The sequence below is a fragment of the Protobothrops mucrosquamatus genome, unplaced genomic scaffold (assembly GCF_001527695.2).
Source record: "Protobothrops mucrosquamatus isolate PMUCROS unplaced genomic scaffold, P.Mucros_1.0 scaffold363, whole genome shotgun sequence".
NCBI lineage: Eukaryota > Metazoa > Chordata > Lepidosauria > Squamata > Viperidae > Protobothrops > Protobothrops mucrosquamatus.
In genome coordinates this window covers 816,803-831,867 of record NW_015386697.1, presented here as the reverse complement: position 1 = coordinate 831,867, position 15,065 = coordinate 816,803, and the positions used below count along the sequence as shown (strand labels likewise).

At 39.7% G+C, this 15,065-nt stretch overlaps 1 protein-coding gene across 1 annotated transcript in view; it reads left to right on the top strand.

The window, feature by feature from the left end:
- The window catches only part of PKP2 (plakophilin 2), a 59,985-nt gene that overhangs the window by 20,831 nt on the left and 24,089 nt on the right, over positions 1 to 15,065 (top strand). Inside the window, exons 4-7 of the mRNA XM_015815675.1 lie at positions 3 to 557; positions 3,853 to 3,988; positions 9,723 to 9,930; positions 14,618 to 14,795. Coding sequence (XP_015671161.1) covers positions 3 to 557; positions 3,853 to 3,988; positions 9,723 to 9,930; positions 14,618 to 14,795 — 1,077 coding nt within the window. The remainder of the gene's footprint in view (positions 1 to 2; positions 558 to 3,852; positions 3,989 to 9,722; positions 9,931 to 14,617; positions 14,796 to 15,065) is intronic.

Below are 15,065 nucleotides of genomic sequence, written 5' to 3'. Positions count from 1 at the left end.
AGATTGGAGGTTTCTCCTGAGGGCAGTCCCGACAAGCCGCTTCCCTTCCACACTGACCTGCGCTATAATAGGGCTTTAACACTTCGACAGAATGAGAGCAAGAGAACCTGCGCCTTGCCACCAAGATATGCTCGTTCTGAAATCCTTGGCTACACAAGCCGCAGTGTTTCAAGCAGAGGACCCAGGCACTTCTACATTGGGCCGACTAATGAGACGATGGTGGACAGTGTACCAGTCAGTCCAGGAGTACCGCTGTATCATCGTGTGGGGAATAGCCGGAGTATGACCAATCTTTTGGAGAAGGAGAATTATCTAAATAATGGGGCTGCGGTGGGGCAAGTCAGAGCTTCTATGTATTCCCAAGCTGGAACCCAGCACAGGCATTCGAGCTGGCATCAGAACACCGTCAAATCCCAGAGCACAAGGGAAATCTCCCTGCCAACTTCATTCACCGAGGCAGGTGGGAAGAGGATGACAATGACAGCGGCTATGGCCGCTGCTGGAGCAAATGGCATGGTTGAGCATGAAAGGATATCTGCCAGCAGATCTCAAGTAGGGTATGTCTTTGAAGATACACCACTATTAGCAATGCCCAAGTCTATTCATCTGTTCGTAGTGCCGTTTCTGTTCATATTGAGGCAGTACGTAGAACATAAAGATCCTTTAGTCCTCCAAATGTTGAACGATATGTTAGTTAGAATTATGAACTGTAATTCCCAGAAGCTCAATCCCATGAGCAAAAGTGACGGGTTCTAGGAAATGTAATTCAGGAATATCTGGAGGACCTCAGGTGTTCTCCGCCTATCTGGCATATGATATATTTTAGGCAGCTAATTTATGCTCACAAGCCTGGCTTCATTCATCTTCATTTCTGAAGTGCACAGTACAATGAGTCTAATTGTAGCTATAGCAGTAGCAATAGCACTTAGATTTATATACCGCTTCATAGTGCTTTATAAGCCTTCTCTAAGCGGTTTACAAAGTCAACATAAAATGGGTCCTCATTTTACTGACCTGGGTAGGATGGAAGGCTGAGTCAACCTTGAGCTGGTCAGGATCAAACTCCTCTGACAGTGGGCAGAATTAGCCTTCAATACTGCATTCTAACCACTGCGCCACTACATTCTTTTCTGACTTTTGATAATGCAGAGAGATTGATTTTGGACAATTTTTGATAATGCAGAGAGTTTGTGGCTTATTTAACAAAGCATGACTGGCAGAGATTATAGTTTAGAATACTATAGGAAGCCAGTTAATATTCTTTGTAATGAGTCCCATTGAACTAAATCAGACAGAATTCTGAATATACACATCTCAGTATGTGTTGTTAGGATTGGTTCACTTCCCAAAGGCAGAAAGTTAGACTTTATTTTAATTCATGATTAGCCATTGATTCTCATTTCCCAATTATCATTTCATTTGTTCACTTTTGGAATGCCTGCTGCATTCCACTGGTTCTAAGTGATTGCCTTTGTATTTCCTGGAATTAAGTTTGCAGCCGTTAAGGTACACAGTGTCAAGAAGATAGAAGGGGGTTATTCATGTGCTATCAGGTCAGAACAAGTTTGTGGAGTGAGCTAGTTTCAGCTATGGCAACAACGGGATTGAAAGCAACAGCTTACTCTTCCAGGTGATAGCAGTGTTTGCTGACGCAGGATAGAAGCCAGGTATCTCAATCCAGATAGAAACAGCTAATAAATTTCAGACATATGGAAAAAAGATGAGTTCACCTTAAAAAAGTGTTTCCTGAAATAGGGTTGAAATAGGAATTTTTTTTGCCAGTATATTTTGTTAATTTTATTTTAGAAGATGAGTCATTCTCCTTTAAGAAAGAAAAATCCCTCTTCTCACTAAGTTTCTGGTTGTGATCCCTCCATGTTAAATCATTATGTATTTGGTTTCACACAGCATGTACGAACCCAGCAATTGTTAATAAAGAGAATTGTGTTTAACCAAACATAGGTAAATAACAGGAATGGCTTTAGAGCAAGTTGCATAGAAAACTAAGTTTAACAACATCAAGAGAGCATCAACATCTTTACATTTTACATATATTTGAAACTAAGCAGAAGCCGTGGAATAATTGAAACTGTTCCTTTTTACCAATCTCATATAATAATTATGAGAATAAAAAAGACATCATTGTGCACCTTCAACCCTTTAAACGAAAGATGCAGTATAATGTAGCAATGAGTAAATAGCATACTTATTTGGATTTAATAAATAGTCGAGTCAAGAGGCTAGACAAATTGCTTGGAGATTTGTTAAAATAATTCATGGTCTGAATCTAGAATTTGTCTATCATGGAAGTCAACATACATCTTGCTAAATCTCAGAAGGATTCTGGTTCCTAATAGACTTGTTAGGACTTGTTCTGGGCATCAAAGAATTGTTAAATATTTTGTTTCTATAGCTTGGTTATATCCATTCATAGAAGCAAACTGTAGGCAAGGCTGATGACTTTGAGCACAAAGATTGCCATCATGTCTAATTATGTTTTAAGATTGCTATTCACTAATAGGAAGCAAATAGAAAGACTGAGCTGATACACAAAAGATGAAAGTCCCTCAAAAATATCTCAGGAAAGTAAAGAAAAGCCTTGTTGTATACTTGTATGATACTGGCAGTTATAGACCTCAGACTAAATTCTGAAGTTATCAGTGTTAATTGAGAGTGGCTGGAAAAATAGACTCATGCTTGACTTACATAACACTGCAGTGCATGGATTATCATCATAGTTTTCCATAGGCACAAACAGAATCACATTGCCTTATGCAATGGATGTGCAATGGAACATCGCACTAGTTTTAATATACAGACCTGGCCCTACGGCAATTGAAGCTCTGTTTTTCAGAAGAGAACAGCTGGGAAAGATTCAAGAGAAACCATAGGAGAGGGAATGCTACTGATCCTACATCTGTACCTGCTGTTTGAGATAACTCATTTGCTTTGCCTAATAGTAAAGCCAGTTAATATAAAATGCTCCATCAAGATAGTAAGCGTGGGGGGATTTCTTTTCTTTAAATCACCCATGAGATTTTTCTCTTTCTTGCTAGCTAGAGACATTGGTACCTTCCAAGCTTATGGGAGTTAAGTACAGTGCATTTAATGAGTTTCAGGTTAGTAATATGAAATTGGACATTAGATTATAGAAAAGTGTATGTGTTGTATATAATGACCTCATACAAGAGTGGTCTATGAAGGGACAGAGCAAATGCAGTCTGAAGTGCAAATTGGTTCTGCTTTATTATATATTGTCTAGAATTTTGGTTAGTTTTGGTTCAGTGTGAAGTTGGAACTCAAACATTCATTGAGCCCATAAAACCCCATTCTTACCCAGATCATATACACTTTGGGTCCTAGCCTTGCTATTTGGGGATTATGGTTCTTGATATATTTTGCAAGGCCAATGTGGTCTTGAATTGACTGAACGTCCACATTATAAAGGAAAGTTATATTCCAAGAAGTCTTATGAAAGGATCATGAATCTTTACCTTTAATATCATAAATCTATCATCCTTTGCCACCTTTGTCCAGTGAAGATGACATTTAATGACAAAGTTGCTATTTTACTAAAGTTTCTGGTAAAAAAAAATCTGGTGGCCTTTTAAGATGGCACAAGCCTGCTGCTGTTAACCACTATAGGTGCTATCTGGGTCAGCTTGGTTAAACAGGTTCAGGTCTGCTTGGATGGGAGACCCCAAAGCAGTAGAAACTAAAGAAAATATCCCAGTGGCAAAAATTTGTACCAGGAAAGCTACATGAACATGATTATGTCAGACCCCTCTTCAAAAGGAGTTTATCTTTGCCTTCTCTTGTTGATTTGGTACATGTTTGTGTTTAATTATCCAGGAATCCAGAAGGAGAGATGAATCTGGAGCGTGCCGTAAATATATTGCAAAATGAAAATCCCTTGTCTTCTCGAGTTTTGGCAGCAATTGTTTTTATACAGCACGAGAGCTTTCAGAGAGCAGAAGCCAGAAGGAAAGTGAGTGATAATTTTCTTTCTTTCTGTCTTTAGATTTTCAATACTTCTTGCATATAAAGTCTTGTGTGTGGAATTGGTAGAGGAAAATAATGGGCAGAAAGGAATGGGAAAACATCCTGGATGAAATCCTCCGTGGATATTAACTGATTTCCCTCCAGATGAGCCCTGTTTTTCTCAAAGGGATGCATGTAGAAGGGAAGATAGGAGCAGACATGAAACAAACAAGAAAATTAATGTTCAGGCGCAGTCAACCCAAATAAGTCTGTATTGATGCCTTGCCAAACTTGGCTATTTTCAGAAAACTAAACAGTGTTGGATACGGTTGGTAATTGGGATGGAACACTTACCACAAAATACCAAAATAATAGGCTAGATTAGAGATATACTGTAGGTACTCCTTGACTTACAACCACACCTGGTACAGAAATTTCCATTGTAAGTTGTAGGTCAAACCAGACCCAATTTTATAACAATGTTTACAGTGGTTGCGAAGTGCATCGTGCAGTTGTTAAGCAAATCCAATTTCCCCAATGGAAATTTTTTGCTGGAAAGTGGCAGAAAAGTTGCAAATTGTAATCACATGACTGCGGAACACTGCAACCAGTTGTAACTGTGAGCCAATTTCCAAACACTCCAATTGTGTTTACCTGATCACAAGGGCAGTGGAATGAGTAAATGAGTTGTAAATGACAGTACAGGTCAAAAGTAACATTTCTCCAAGGCCATTGTAACTTTGATCTGTTGTTAAAAGTTTGTAAGTCAAGGACTACAGAACAGGTCAAAAGTAACATTTCTCCAAGGCCATTGTAACTTTGACCTGTAGTTAAACGGTTGTAAGTCAAGGACTATCTGTAGACAGACAGACAGACAGACAGACAGACAGACATTTTGTGAAGGAAGGCATTTGCCAAGAATTTATAGGAGGCAAACTTAAAGCAGATTTTACCTCTTTATCTGTAAAGTCTATCTCCCATATATACTGTATACAGTGTTTATATGTATGTATGTATGTATGTATGTATGTATGTATGTATGTATGTATGTATGTAGAGAGAGAGAGAGAGAGAGAGAGAGAGAGAGAGAGAGAGAGAGAGAGAGAGAGAGAGAGAGAGATGATAGGGATGATAGAGAAATAGCTTTTGGGTAGCTTAATTGGCTTAAAAAAAACTAGCCTCCTTAATACATTCAAACGAAAAAAAACATACTTTTAAGAAAGAGCCAGTTTATTTGGATTTGGATTGGGAGTTTCAGATCCAAATACCCATTCAACCACAGAACTCACTAGGTGATTTAAGGCCTATCAGCCTCTCTTATTGTAATCTAGTACTTATGGTTGTGATAGGAATAGACTAGCATGAGGAAAAAACTCATTGGGGGGGGGGGAAATGGGGTATAAAAATTAAGCCTGGTCTTATCCCAAAACCCAACATTTTACTCTAGTGCAGTGATGGCAAGCCTTTTAGAGACCAAGTGCCCAAACTGCAACCCAAAACCCACTTATTTATCATCGGGTGCCAGGTGGGTGTGGCTGTGGTGCTCATGGCAGACTTGGTGGGTGTAGCCAAGGTGGGCGTGGTCACCTCGATGTTGCTTGTGGGGAGGGATGCCTGTAGGGGCCAGGCAGGGTTGGGGGAGATCCAGGGGGTCTCTGGCAGGTGGGGCAGTGGGCAAGAGGCTCGTCCTGTGGGGTGAGGTGAGACAAGGTGAGGCAGGGCGGGGGGGAGGGAAACCAGCCATGCTGGGATGCATCTAGCCACGTGGGACCTCGGTGAGTTAGCAGGTGGCTGGTTGAAGAGGGACGGTTGTCATCTCTGGGGCATGGCGCGCGTGCCCACAGAGAGGGCTCTGAGTGCCGCCTCTGGCACGCGTGCCATAGGTTCGCCACCACTGCTCTAGTGACTATGAACAATAACAAGAGTAGCCCATGGCCATCTGTTTTGCCATATGATTTCCTGGAGAAGAATCTGTATATTTATCCTAAATGGTAGATATCTCTTGAAGCAAGGTCACCTTTTCTAGTCTGGTGTTCTCTAATGTTTTAAAAATATAACTCCCAGCATCCGACTATTTCCCAGAGTTGACTGAGTTTCTAGTGTTGTGATTCTAACAGATCTGAAGGACATCAGATTGGACGTGTGAGCTCTTGTCAGACTGAAACGTATTTTCGTTTACCAGTTTCCTGCCATAATAGGCGACAGAGCTCTAGCTCTCTCTATTGCTCTCTTATAAATAAAAAATGTCCTCACCTTCCCACAGGACTTTGGGCTGGAAGTCTTTGAGGCACTTTTCAGCCCACACAATTCTGTACCTCTTGTTTCAGTTCTATATTTGGTACACCAACAGCTTTAAAAGAGTGTTATGAAACTGTTTATACAAGGGCTTAACATTATTTAGACAGCAATATCCTGCCCTATAAAGCCTGAACCACCTTCATATCTCAACAACTGATAAACAAGGAGAAAATACTGATCATAATAAAGTATTGAGCATTCCCCAAATTATCAAAACAAATTCTCTTTCCTTCCTCTTTATCTCCTTTGCACTGAACACTTTGTCACAATCAGAAAACTATTTATGCAGACCATTTACTCTAATATAATTTAATAAAGATCTGGCTCAGCCAGTATTTTTTTTTAATTCAAGGATTCCACACTATATGCCCTCCGTATAAATTAGACTTTCATAATACCACGTTCAGAACTGAAAAGCACCAGATATACTTCAGCAATATTCAGTATTCAGCAATCTTGGTCCAGCAAAAAGACCTGGCCGGACAGTTGTTACTTTCCTAGGTGTTAATTATTCCTAGGTGTATGTTGCATGAAGTTCTGCTGCTTTTATTTTGTGGCCTTTATTTATTTATTTATTTATTTTTTAAGTATGCATTCTTGTGAGGCTTCTAATCAACAGAAGAGTGATTTACAGTATAATTAACATTACATAAAATGAGAATTTGAATAATTTGTGTTAATTGTGTGCCCATTTATTTGAAACCTGCCGGTTTGCTAAATTCAGCCTATTGGGGTCTATATGGATTTCAATCATTGTTTGTGGTGGCTAACGTTGGTGAGATTGGGTTCAATATGTTGAATAAACTAAATTGGAGAAGCTGACCTAATGCTCTCTAAAAACATCTAAGTTGGTGTAGGAGATATATTTGGAGCAAGAGGACAGAAATGCTTAAATCAAAAACTGCTATATAGTACCGAATATGAGAAGCATCAGGTAGGCTGCTGATGAAATCATGGAAACCTTATAAGGAAAAAATGCTGAGTTTAAACTCATAGGCCTATAAAATGTGGACAGCAGCTCAATATCAGAAAGCAATCAACTGCTTGAAGGAACTACAAGTGGTTCTTGACTTACAACAGTTTGTTTAGTGACCATTTGAAGCTACAATGGCACTGAAAAAATTGATTTATGACTGTTTTTCACACTTAGCGACTGTGGAGGCATTCCCATGTTCCTGTGACCAAAATCTGAATGCTTGGCAAGTGACTCATATTTATGACTGTTGCGGTGTCTCAGGGTCACATGTTCCCCTTTTGCAACCTTCTGACAAGCAAAGGCAATGGGGAAGCCAGATTCACTTAACAACCCTATTACTAAAGAAACAACTGCAGTGATTCACTTAGCAAATGTGGCAAGGAAGGTCGAAAATGGGGCAAAATTCACTTAACAAATGTCTCATTTAGCAACAGAAATGTTGGACTCAATTGTGGTCATAGGTTGAGGACTACCTGTACAGTATTCAGTAGAGTTCATTTGCTTAGTTGTATCTTGCTAGTTGTATGCATTTGCTTAGTTGTATCTTGCAAGGCAGCCAAGAGGAGTTTGGCAATTAGTAATCATCAACTTGTTTTGTGCAGTGAATTTCGTAAGTTAATAACATAGTATATGATTATTAAATTAATATTAACGTATCTCCACCCTGGTGTTTTCTTAAAATAGTATTGCACATAGATTTCATATATGAAGAGTGAGGCACTATTGTTGTGGGATGTGACTTAAATATTTCTTTATGAACGAATGTCACCTTTATTTTGTTAAGCTGGCTAACCCTGATCCAAACTATTAGATGTATTCTTGTCTTTGAACATATATTAATAATCTTTAATGGCAGCCAATAGGTTGCCTTATATCAGGGTGTCAAACTCAATTTCATTGAGGGCCGCATCAGCATTGCAGTTGGCACGGCCTACTGGGTGGGCATAGCTGGAGTGGTTGTGCCTAATGGGTGGGCATGGCCAACTCTACATCGTTCGTGTCAAGGGTGCCTGTGGGGGCCTGGGCAGGAGTGGGACAGATCTGAGGGTCTCTGGCAGAAGGGGGTGGGACCAGGGCAAGCGCCAAGGCATGGTCCACTGGAAGAGCCTGCCGAAACCCCTCCCCTGGAGCCCATCAAGCCGGATATGTGAAGTAGGCGAGGGCCATTTGCTGGTCACTTCCAGGCAATGGTGCATTTCTTCATTCCTCACAAAGGGTGACACCTGCCCAGCATGCACCTCGCTGGGTTCCTCGCTGTTTCCAAACGGCCTTGTGGAGCTAAGACTGAATGCATTTCAGCATAGATGGCCACCACAAAATTGTACATTGGCTCCCGGCCGGCCTGGGCTGGGGCCAAGGCAGCGGGGGCCATTCCCTCACTGTTTCCAGGATGGCTTCATGGGCCACATGAAACCACATCGTGGGCCGCATCCAGCCCCCGGGCCTTGTGTTTGACATGTCTGCCTGACATCTTGCACAAACTAGAGGGTGCATGGAATTATAAAATGCAATATTAATGGAAACTTACAAGAACAAGAGACATACAGAATGGAAGGAGGATGATATTGATGTGAATAAGCTGTCTGAGGAATAGGCAAACTGATACCAGTGCAAGTAGTCCTGACTTACCAACCATTATGAAGTTATGAAAGTGCTGAAAAAAATTAACCACCATTACAATCAGTATATGTTGTTCTGTGCCGGACCCTTCCCACCCCACCCCACCATAGAGCAGACAGATTGGAGAGGAAGGGATTTCAAGAGAGTACTGTAAGCTGTTTGCAAAGCAGCCTGCAGCTACCAGTCCCAGGTGCGATTGCTTTCCTTTTGATATGTACAAGACAGTAAGCAGCAGTCAAGGATTGCAAAGGGTGAGAAAGGCAAACAAAAGCCAAAGGTGTAAAACGGATTATAGTATAGTAGTCTTATCTCTTTCCAGCCTGAAAGCACATTCGGTCATGTAATTTTCCATTTAGCAATCACTTTGCCTGATGGCAGAGTTGCCAGTCCCAATTAAGGTTATTAAGCGAGGACTACCTGTAAACATTTAGCTTATGTTGCCCAGACTCTCCTGCAAGCATGGCCAATGATTAGAGGAAACCAATGGTGGGATTCAAATATGTGAACAATCGATTCTCTGTGTGGATTCCGCTTCCGGAAGTCTGTTCTGGGTCTGGGAAACAAAAAATTAGCTACCGGTTCTGCCGAACTCGTGTGTACTGGCTGAATCCCACCACTGGAGGAAATGTACTAAGCCATATTTTATTAGAACATCTCAGATGGTTGGTTTTTTTAAATGAGTTTTGTCACTCAGGTTGTAAGTTTGTTTTTTAGGAAAACATTGGGGCTGTAAAATCACTGGTATAGTATCCTTAACTAAAGACTGCTTATTTCATCCAACAACAAAATAATCTTTTTTGAAGATAAAAACTTATCCGTATGAAAATAAATTATCTTCTCTTCACAGGTATATTCCCTAGTTGGTATTCCCAAACTTTTAGAGCTTCTGAATGTGCAGAATGAGGAAGTACAGAGGGCAGCGTGTGGAGCTTTAAGGAACCTGGTATATGAAGACAATGACAACAAACTGGAAGTGTCCGAGCAGAAAGGCATTTCAACCCTGCTAAGATTATTGCGACAAACCAGAGATGTGGAGACTAAAAAGCAAATTACAGGTAAACTAATGAGAAATGGTTTCGTGGTGCATACAGATTTTAAAACTGATATCCTGGTTTATCACACACTCGTGTTGTGCTGGGTTTAGTAGGGGTAGTTCTCCAATATCTTACAAGGCTTGGGAGAACAATTTTTATATCATGATTTAGCCATCTTGTTTGTATTTTAAGTAGTTTGTTATTTTTAAAAATACCCTTTATAACTACATAACCATACAATGGATTTTAGCATTTCAAAAAATCATCTGAATCCATCTAATGATCATATATCTTGTGTCTTTTATTCTGCAACTTTTATTCCGTGATAGTTTTTTGGAAGTAAGCCGCTTTTTTAAATCAGTGGGGTGGAATACCAAAATACATGCTTAGGGTCAGTCCATTAAATGAGCAGAATTTACACTTCCAGGGCGAATGTCCCTCTTAGTATTCATTTTTCTAGATCAAGAAAACATGAGATCCCATGTAGACTGCTGTGATAATGGAAGACTGAAGACTTATACCAGTTCCTGCTACCAAGTATATTCCAGTTTGCCTTCTAGCCCTTTCCAGTTGTGTGGGAGCTGCAGTTCCCATGGTCTTAAGCCATCCTAGCTAGTAATTCCGGGAGTTCATATATCTGGAAATAATAATATGCTTCTTTGGGGCAGTCTGCTGAACTGGGTGGAATTGATCAAGAGAGAGAGAGAGAAGAAGATGTCAGAGAAAAATTTAGACTATCACTTTTGTTTCTGGCTCCACACACTGCTGCCTTCAAGCCCATCCACCCTTGGTATGCATTTTTTTTTAGGGGAAACAAAATAGCCCAAGAGAAGAACTACAGTGAAAACAGAAAGGTCTCATTATTGGCAAGCTAACAGCAGTCTTCCCTGAAACTGCATTTCTTCTTTTGAAGCTAAATCTAGCAAAGGCTGGAAGAACAATGCCCTTACATGCCTTAGCCATCAACCACAGACAATGAAAACTGGTCCCATGACTGTGTAACCTCATGGCTTTGCAATGCAGTGATAACAAGCAGAGGAAAATACTGGGCTCAAAGTTCAAGCCAAACTTCATCCCACTCTCTGGAATGATGACAACCTCTCTTCAGCTTAATCACAACTGCAAATTAGGCAACCTGTGATGGCGATGGGGTGGGCTGGAAAGTTGTAGAAAGGTTGATAGCATTACCATTTGATTAACACCTCTATAGATTATGTAGCTCTTATGTCATTGTTCAGGAATGTTTGGAGACTGGCAGAACATGATATAAATCGTGCAAGAGATTGCTCTTTTGCATTCTCACTTTAGAGATGTTTTTGAGTCATGTTAAAATCTTATCCTTAGCTGGTGGAAAGAAATCTCTTGTTATCAGAGGTTCTGCGTTTTAGAGTTTTAGAAGTAGAGTTAAAATCTTGCACAATAAAAGTGCTCAAAATACAATGGTTGCTTATTCCCAGTTATCTAAATAGCCTCCAGTTTTTCTGGTGAAATTTCCTTCTCTAAACTGTGGATTGTTTCTCTTATCAATGTTTCTTAGTTGTTTATAGCGGGTATTGTATCTCTATATTGTTATGTAAGAACATGAGGAAGAACTTCTACAATTATTACAGGGTCCTGTAATCCACCATAATATTTCTCATTATGGTCAGTTAGACATCTAAGAAAGCTTCTGTTTTATGGTCCCTGCAATCCAGTCTCCAGCTTTGATGGAAGTCTGTGCACATTTCTGTGCCTTTCCTTCTAATCTGTGCATTTTGTGTGTATTTTTTCTAACTTGCATTGTTTCGCATTCTGCATGTTTATGAACTACAATGCACTGCAAACTTTAAAAAGTGTAGTTTTAGCATATGATGACACAGATTCAGAAAATGTCATTCTCATTGATCCCAGCATATTTAATGTGGGACAAATACAGACAATCCTCAACTTTTGTCCACAACTGAGCCCAAATTTTCTGTTGCTGAATGAAACATTTATTAAGTGAACTTTGCCCCATTTTACGACTTTTCTTGCCATGGCTGTTAAGTGAATCACTGAAGCGGTTAGTAACACAGTTGTTAAATGAACCCGGCTTCCCCAATGACTTTGCTTGTCAGAGACTGGCAAAAGGGGATCACATGGCCCCGGGACATTGCAACCGTCATAAATACGAACCAGTTGCCAAGCATCCATATGACCAGGGGGATGCTGTAAAGGTTGCAAGTGTAAAAAAACTGGTCATAAGTCACTTTTTTCAGTGCCATTGTAACTTTGCACAGTCACTAAAAGAACTGGTGTAAGTCAAGGACAACCTGTACTTTCAAATCCAAAATAAAGAAAACTTGCTTTTCTATTGATGTTTAACTAATGGCCACATGACCTTGGAAATGTCTTCAGACAGTGCTGGCTGAAAGGCCTTGAAATGGAGATGAGCATCACCCCCTATAGTTGGCAATGATTAGTGGAGTAAAATCCACAGGGACTCCTTTACCTTTTAAACTAATGGAATTATTTAAGCATATGTCCTAAACTCATACAGCTTTGTAAGAACTGGCTGCATTTGCTGTTCCAACAACAGCTCATGTTTTATCCCAAAGGTTGAAAGTTTCCTGAAAGAGAACTCTGAAAGAATAATGGCTAGATTGATAGAAACCAAAATTCTCTTTATGTCATGGTGTAAGTGTGGTAGTGAGAGAGAGCAGCAAAGCTCAGGCAGCCAAAACTAGCTTTTGAAGGTGAGCCAAAAAGCCTTTGGGGAGCATCTAACCTGCACTTGATCTTGTCTCATAGAACATACATCTAAAAAAATGGAAAAACATTCCTTCCGCAGAAAGGATTATAGGACAGACAGGCAGGCAGGCCTGTCACAAGGAGAACATAAATATGAAAAGCAGACACACCTCTCTTAAATTAAAATTCTGCCAAGCTGACACTTTTAGTTAAGGACATATGTACATGCCCAGCACAACTATTTCTAAGTTCAGTAAATATTAAGATTTTATCATTTCATTTTTTTTTCTAAAGGATTGCCAGATTGTCTCTTTTTTATCTCTTTATTTCAGAAAGTCTTCTTTTTTTAAAAAAAAAAGTTTCTTCTTTGTAGGAGAATAGGTATTGCAATAATGCCCAAATCCTACGTGTTGCTTATCCCCTGCTTATCTCCTAACATGACAACACAACTACTATATTGGCAGGTTTCAAAAGGATGATTATTCAGGAGCCAAGAATGAAAAGTATCATCCGGAGATTTAAATGCCATCTGCACATTTAAAAGATGTGTTCTGGAATTCAGAGCAATGAGCTGAACAATTGTTCTCTTTGTAGAACAGATCCAGCGGGCATGTGATATATTGTCAGATGATACTTACAAAACCTCTTTTTAAAAAAACAAATGGGGAAAATGATGTTTTTAAACTCTTAAGCTCAACTTTTACAGATTCATCAAATTCCAAATTAGATCCATACTTCCCTGGGCACACCTTTAATCCAAATTATTAAATTGCTGGACTATTTTTTTAGTATCTTTTAAACATGAAAGAGAAAAGTGACCACATTACTAATAAATTCATCGTAGCCCCAAAAGTAAGTTTACTTTTGTCATAGTGCTAGCAAAAGGTCAGGGCTATAACTGGTAGATTAATTATTGCAAACTTTCCGAAAGGATTATTATTTTCAGGAAGAACTCCAGAAGAGAGTGCCTCATATCTACAAAATGGTTCTACATCTTGTAGAGGGTTCCTGTTGAGAAGATGCTATTCCTATTGAAAGAATTCCTGTTGAGAAGCTGACAAAAATAGAGAAAAGTCCTCTGTTGCAGCAGTTTTTCCCCTCTGGGCTGTATTTTATCCCCCCCCCCATAAATGAATAGCCATCATTCACTTCTGTAGAACACAAGGATATCCATGAGATGAGGACTTACCTTAGTGACTACAGCTGCAAAGATCTGAGTTTACTCCTATCTGCATACAGCCCTAGATTTGACAGTTATAGTAATGGCCCCATCCTGCCTTCTGCTTCTAACTTGGGCTACATTTTGGCAAAATATTAGCAATTAGCTTCCACCTCCTATCTGCTCCAAATCTAGCCCAGAAATGTTATTAAGAAAAAAACCAAACACCACTCTGTTATTTGAATATCTTCAGAAATATAAGCCCAACTATGACAATGCCTTTAGTAATAACACTGATTCTATTTAGGTCTCAGTGAAATAAATAAAATGTAAATTCTCTGATCCAAGGAATGAAACTTTGGCACTCCAGAGATTAGCAAACTACAACTCTTAATAGCCCCAAACAGCAGGGCCAAGGGCGAGGGATGATAGGTGTTTTAGTTCAGGAACAGCCGAAAGATTTTCTATCTCTGTTGTAACAATGAGCCAAAGAGGTCACAATTTAAAAGATTTGTGTGTAGTGTACTGTGAAGTTCATGTAGGCAAAGTAGGCTTCCTGCATCTGAAACAAATAATAACATGAAAAGTAGAAATTCAACCGGTAAAGCTTTGATGGAGAAAACTAATATTAACTTTAGATTTATCATCAAATATGTGCCAGGGAAATTCTTTATCTACCTAATACATTTTTGCACTTTGTGATTAAGGAAACATGAAACACTGGGATGAAGTAGTCTGGGATCCAGAATTCAGTAAATTCCATTAATCCATTCACTGTCTATCTGAGAAAGCCCTATGAAGGCCAATTAGGTCATCCTGTTTCTTTAATGTTCTTTGTAGGTTTGTTATGGAATCTCTCCTCCAATGACCAGCTGAAAAATTTATTGATCCGGGAAGCCCTGCAGCCATTGACAGAAACTGTCCTCATTCCTTACACGGGATGGCCTGATAGAGATTATCCCAAATCAAGCATCATCCCTGACCCTGATATCTTCTACAATGCTACAGGATGCCTAAGGTGAGTTGTGTACTTTACATGCCTTGTTGCAAGACTGTGATGGAATGTAACCTGGAGTTGTAGGATGGAGGGACTCTTTCCAAGAGGGCAAAGAGATACTAGCGCTTGGAATGTCTGATAGGCAGGACGAGAGCAAGGTTGGACCCTTCCTAACAATTCACAAACTATAGTTACTGCAGATAACTGCTTTAGTCTAGTAATTCTATCAGTAGGTGTACAGCAATAAAGAAACTACTCAGAAGTAATTCCACATGTTATTCTTTGTTCTTT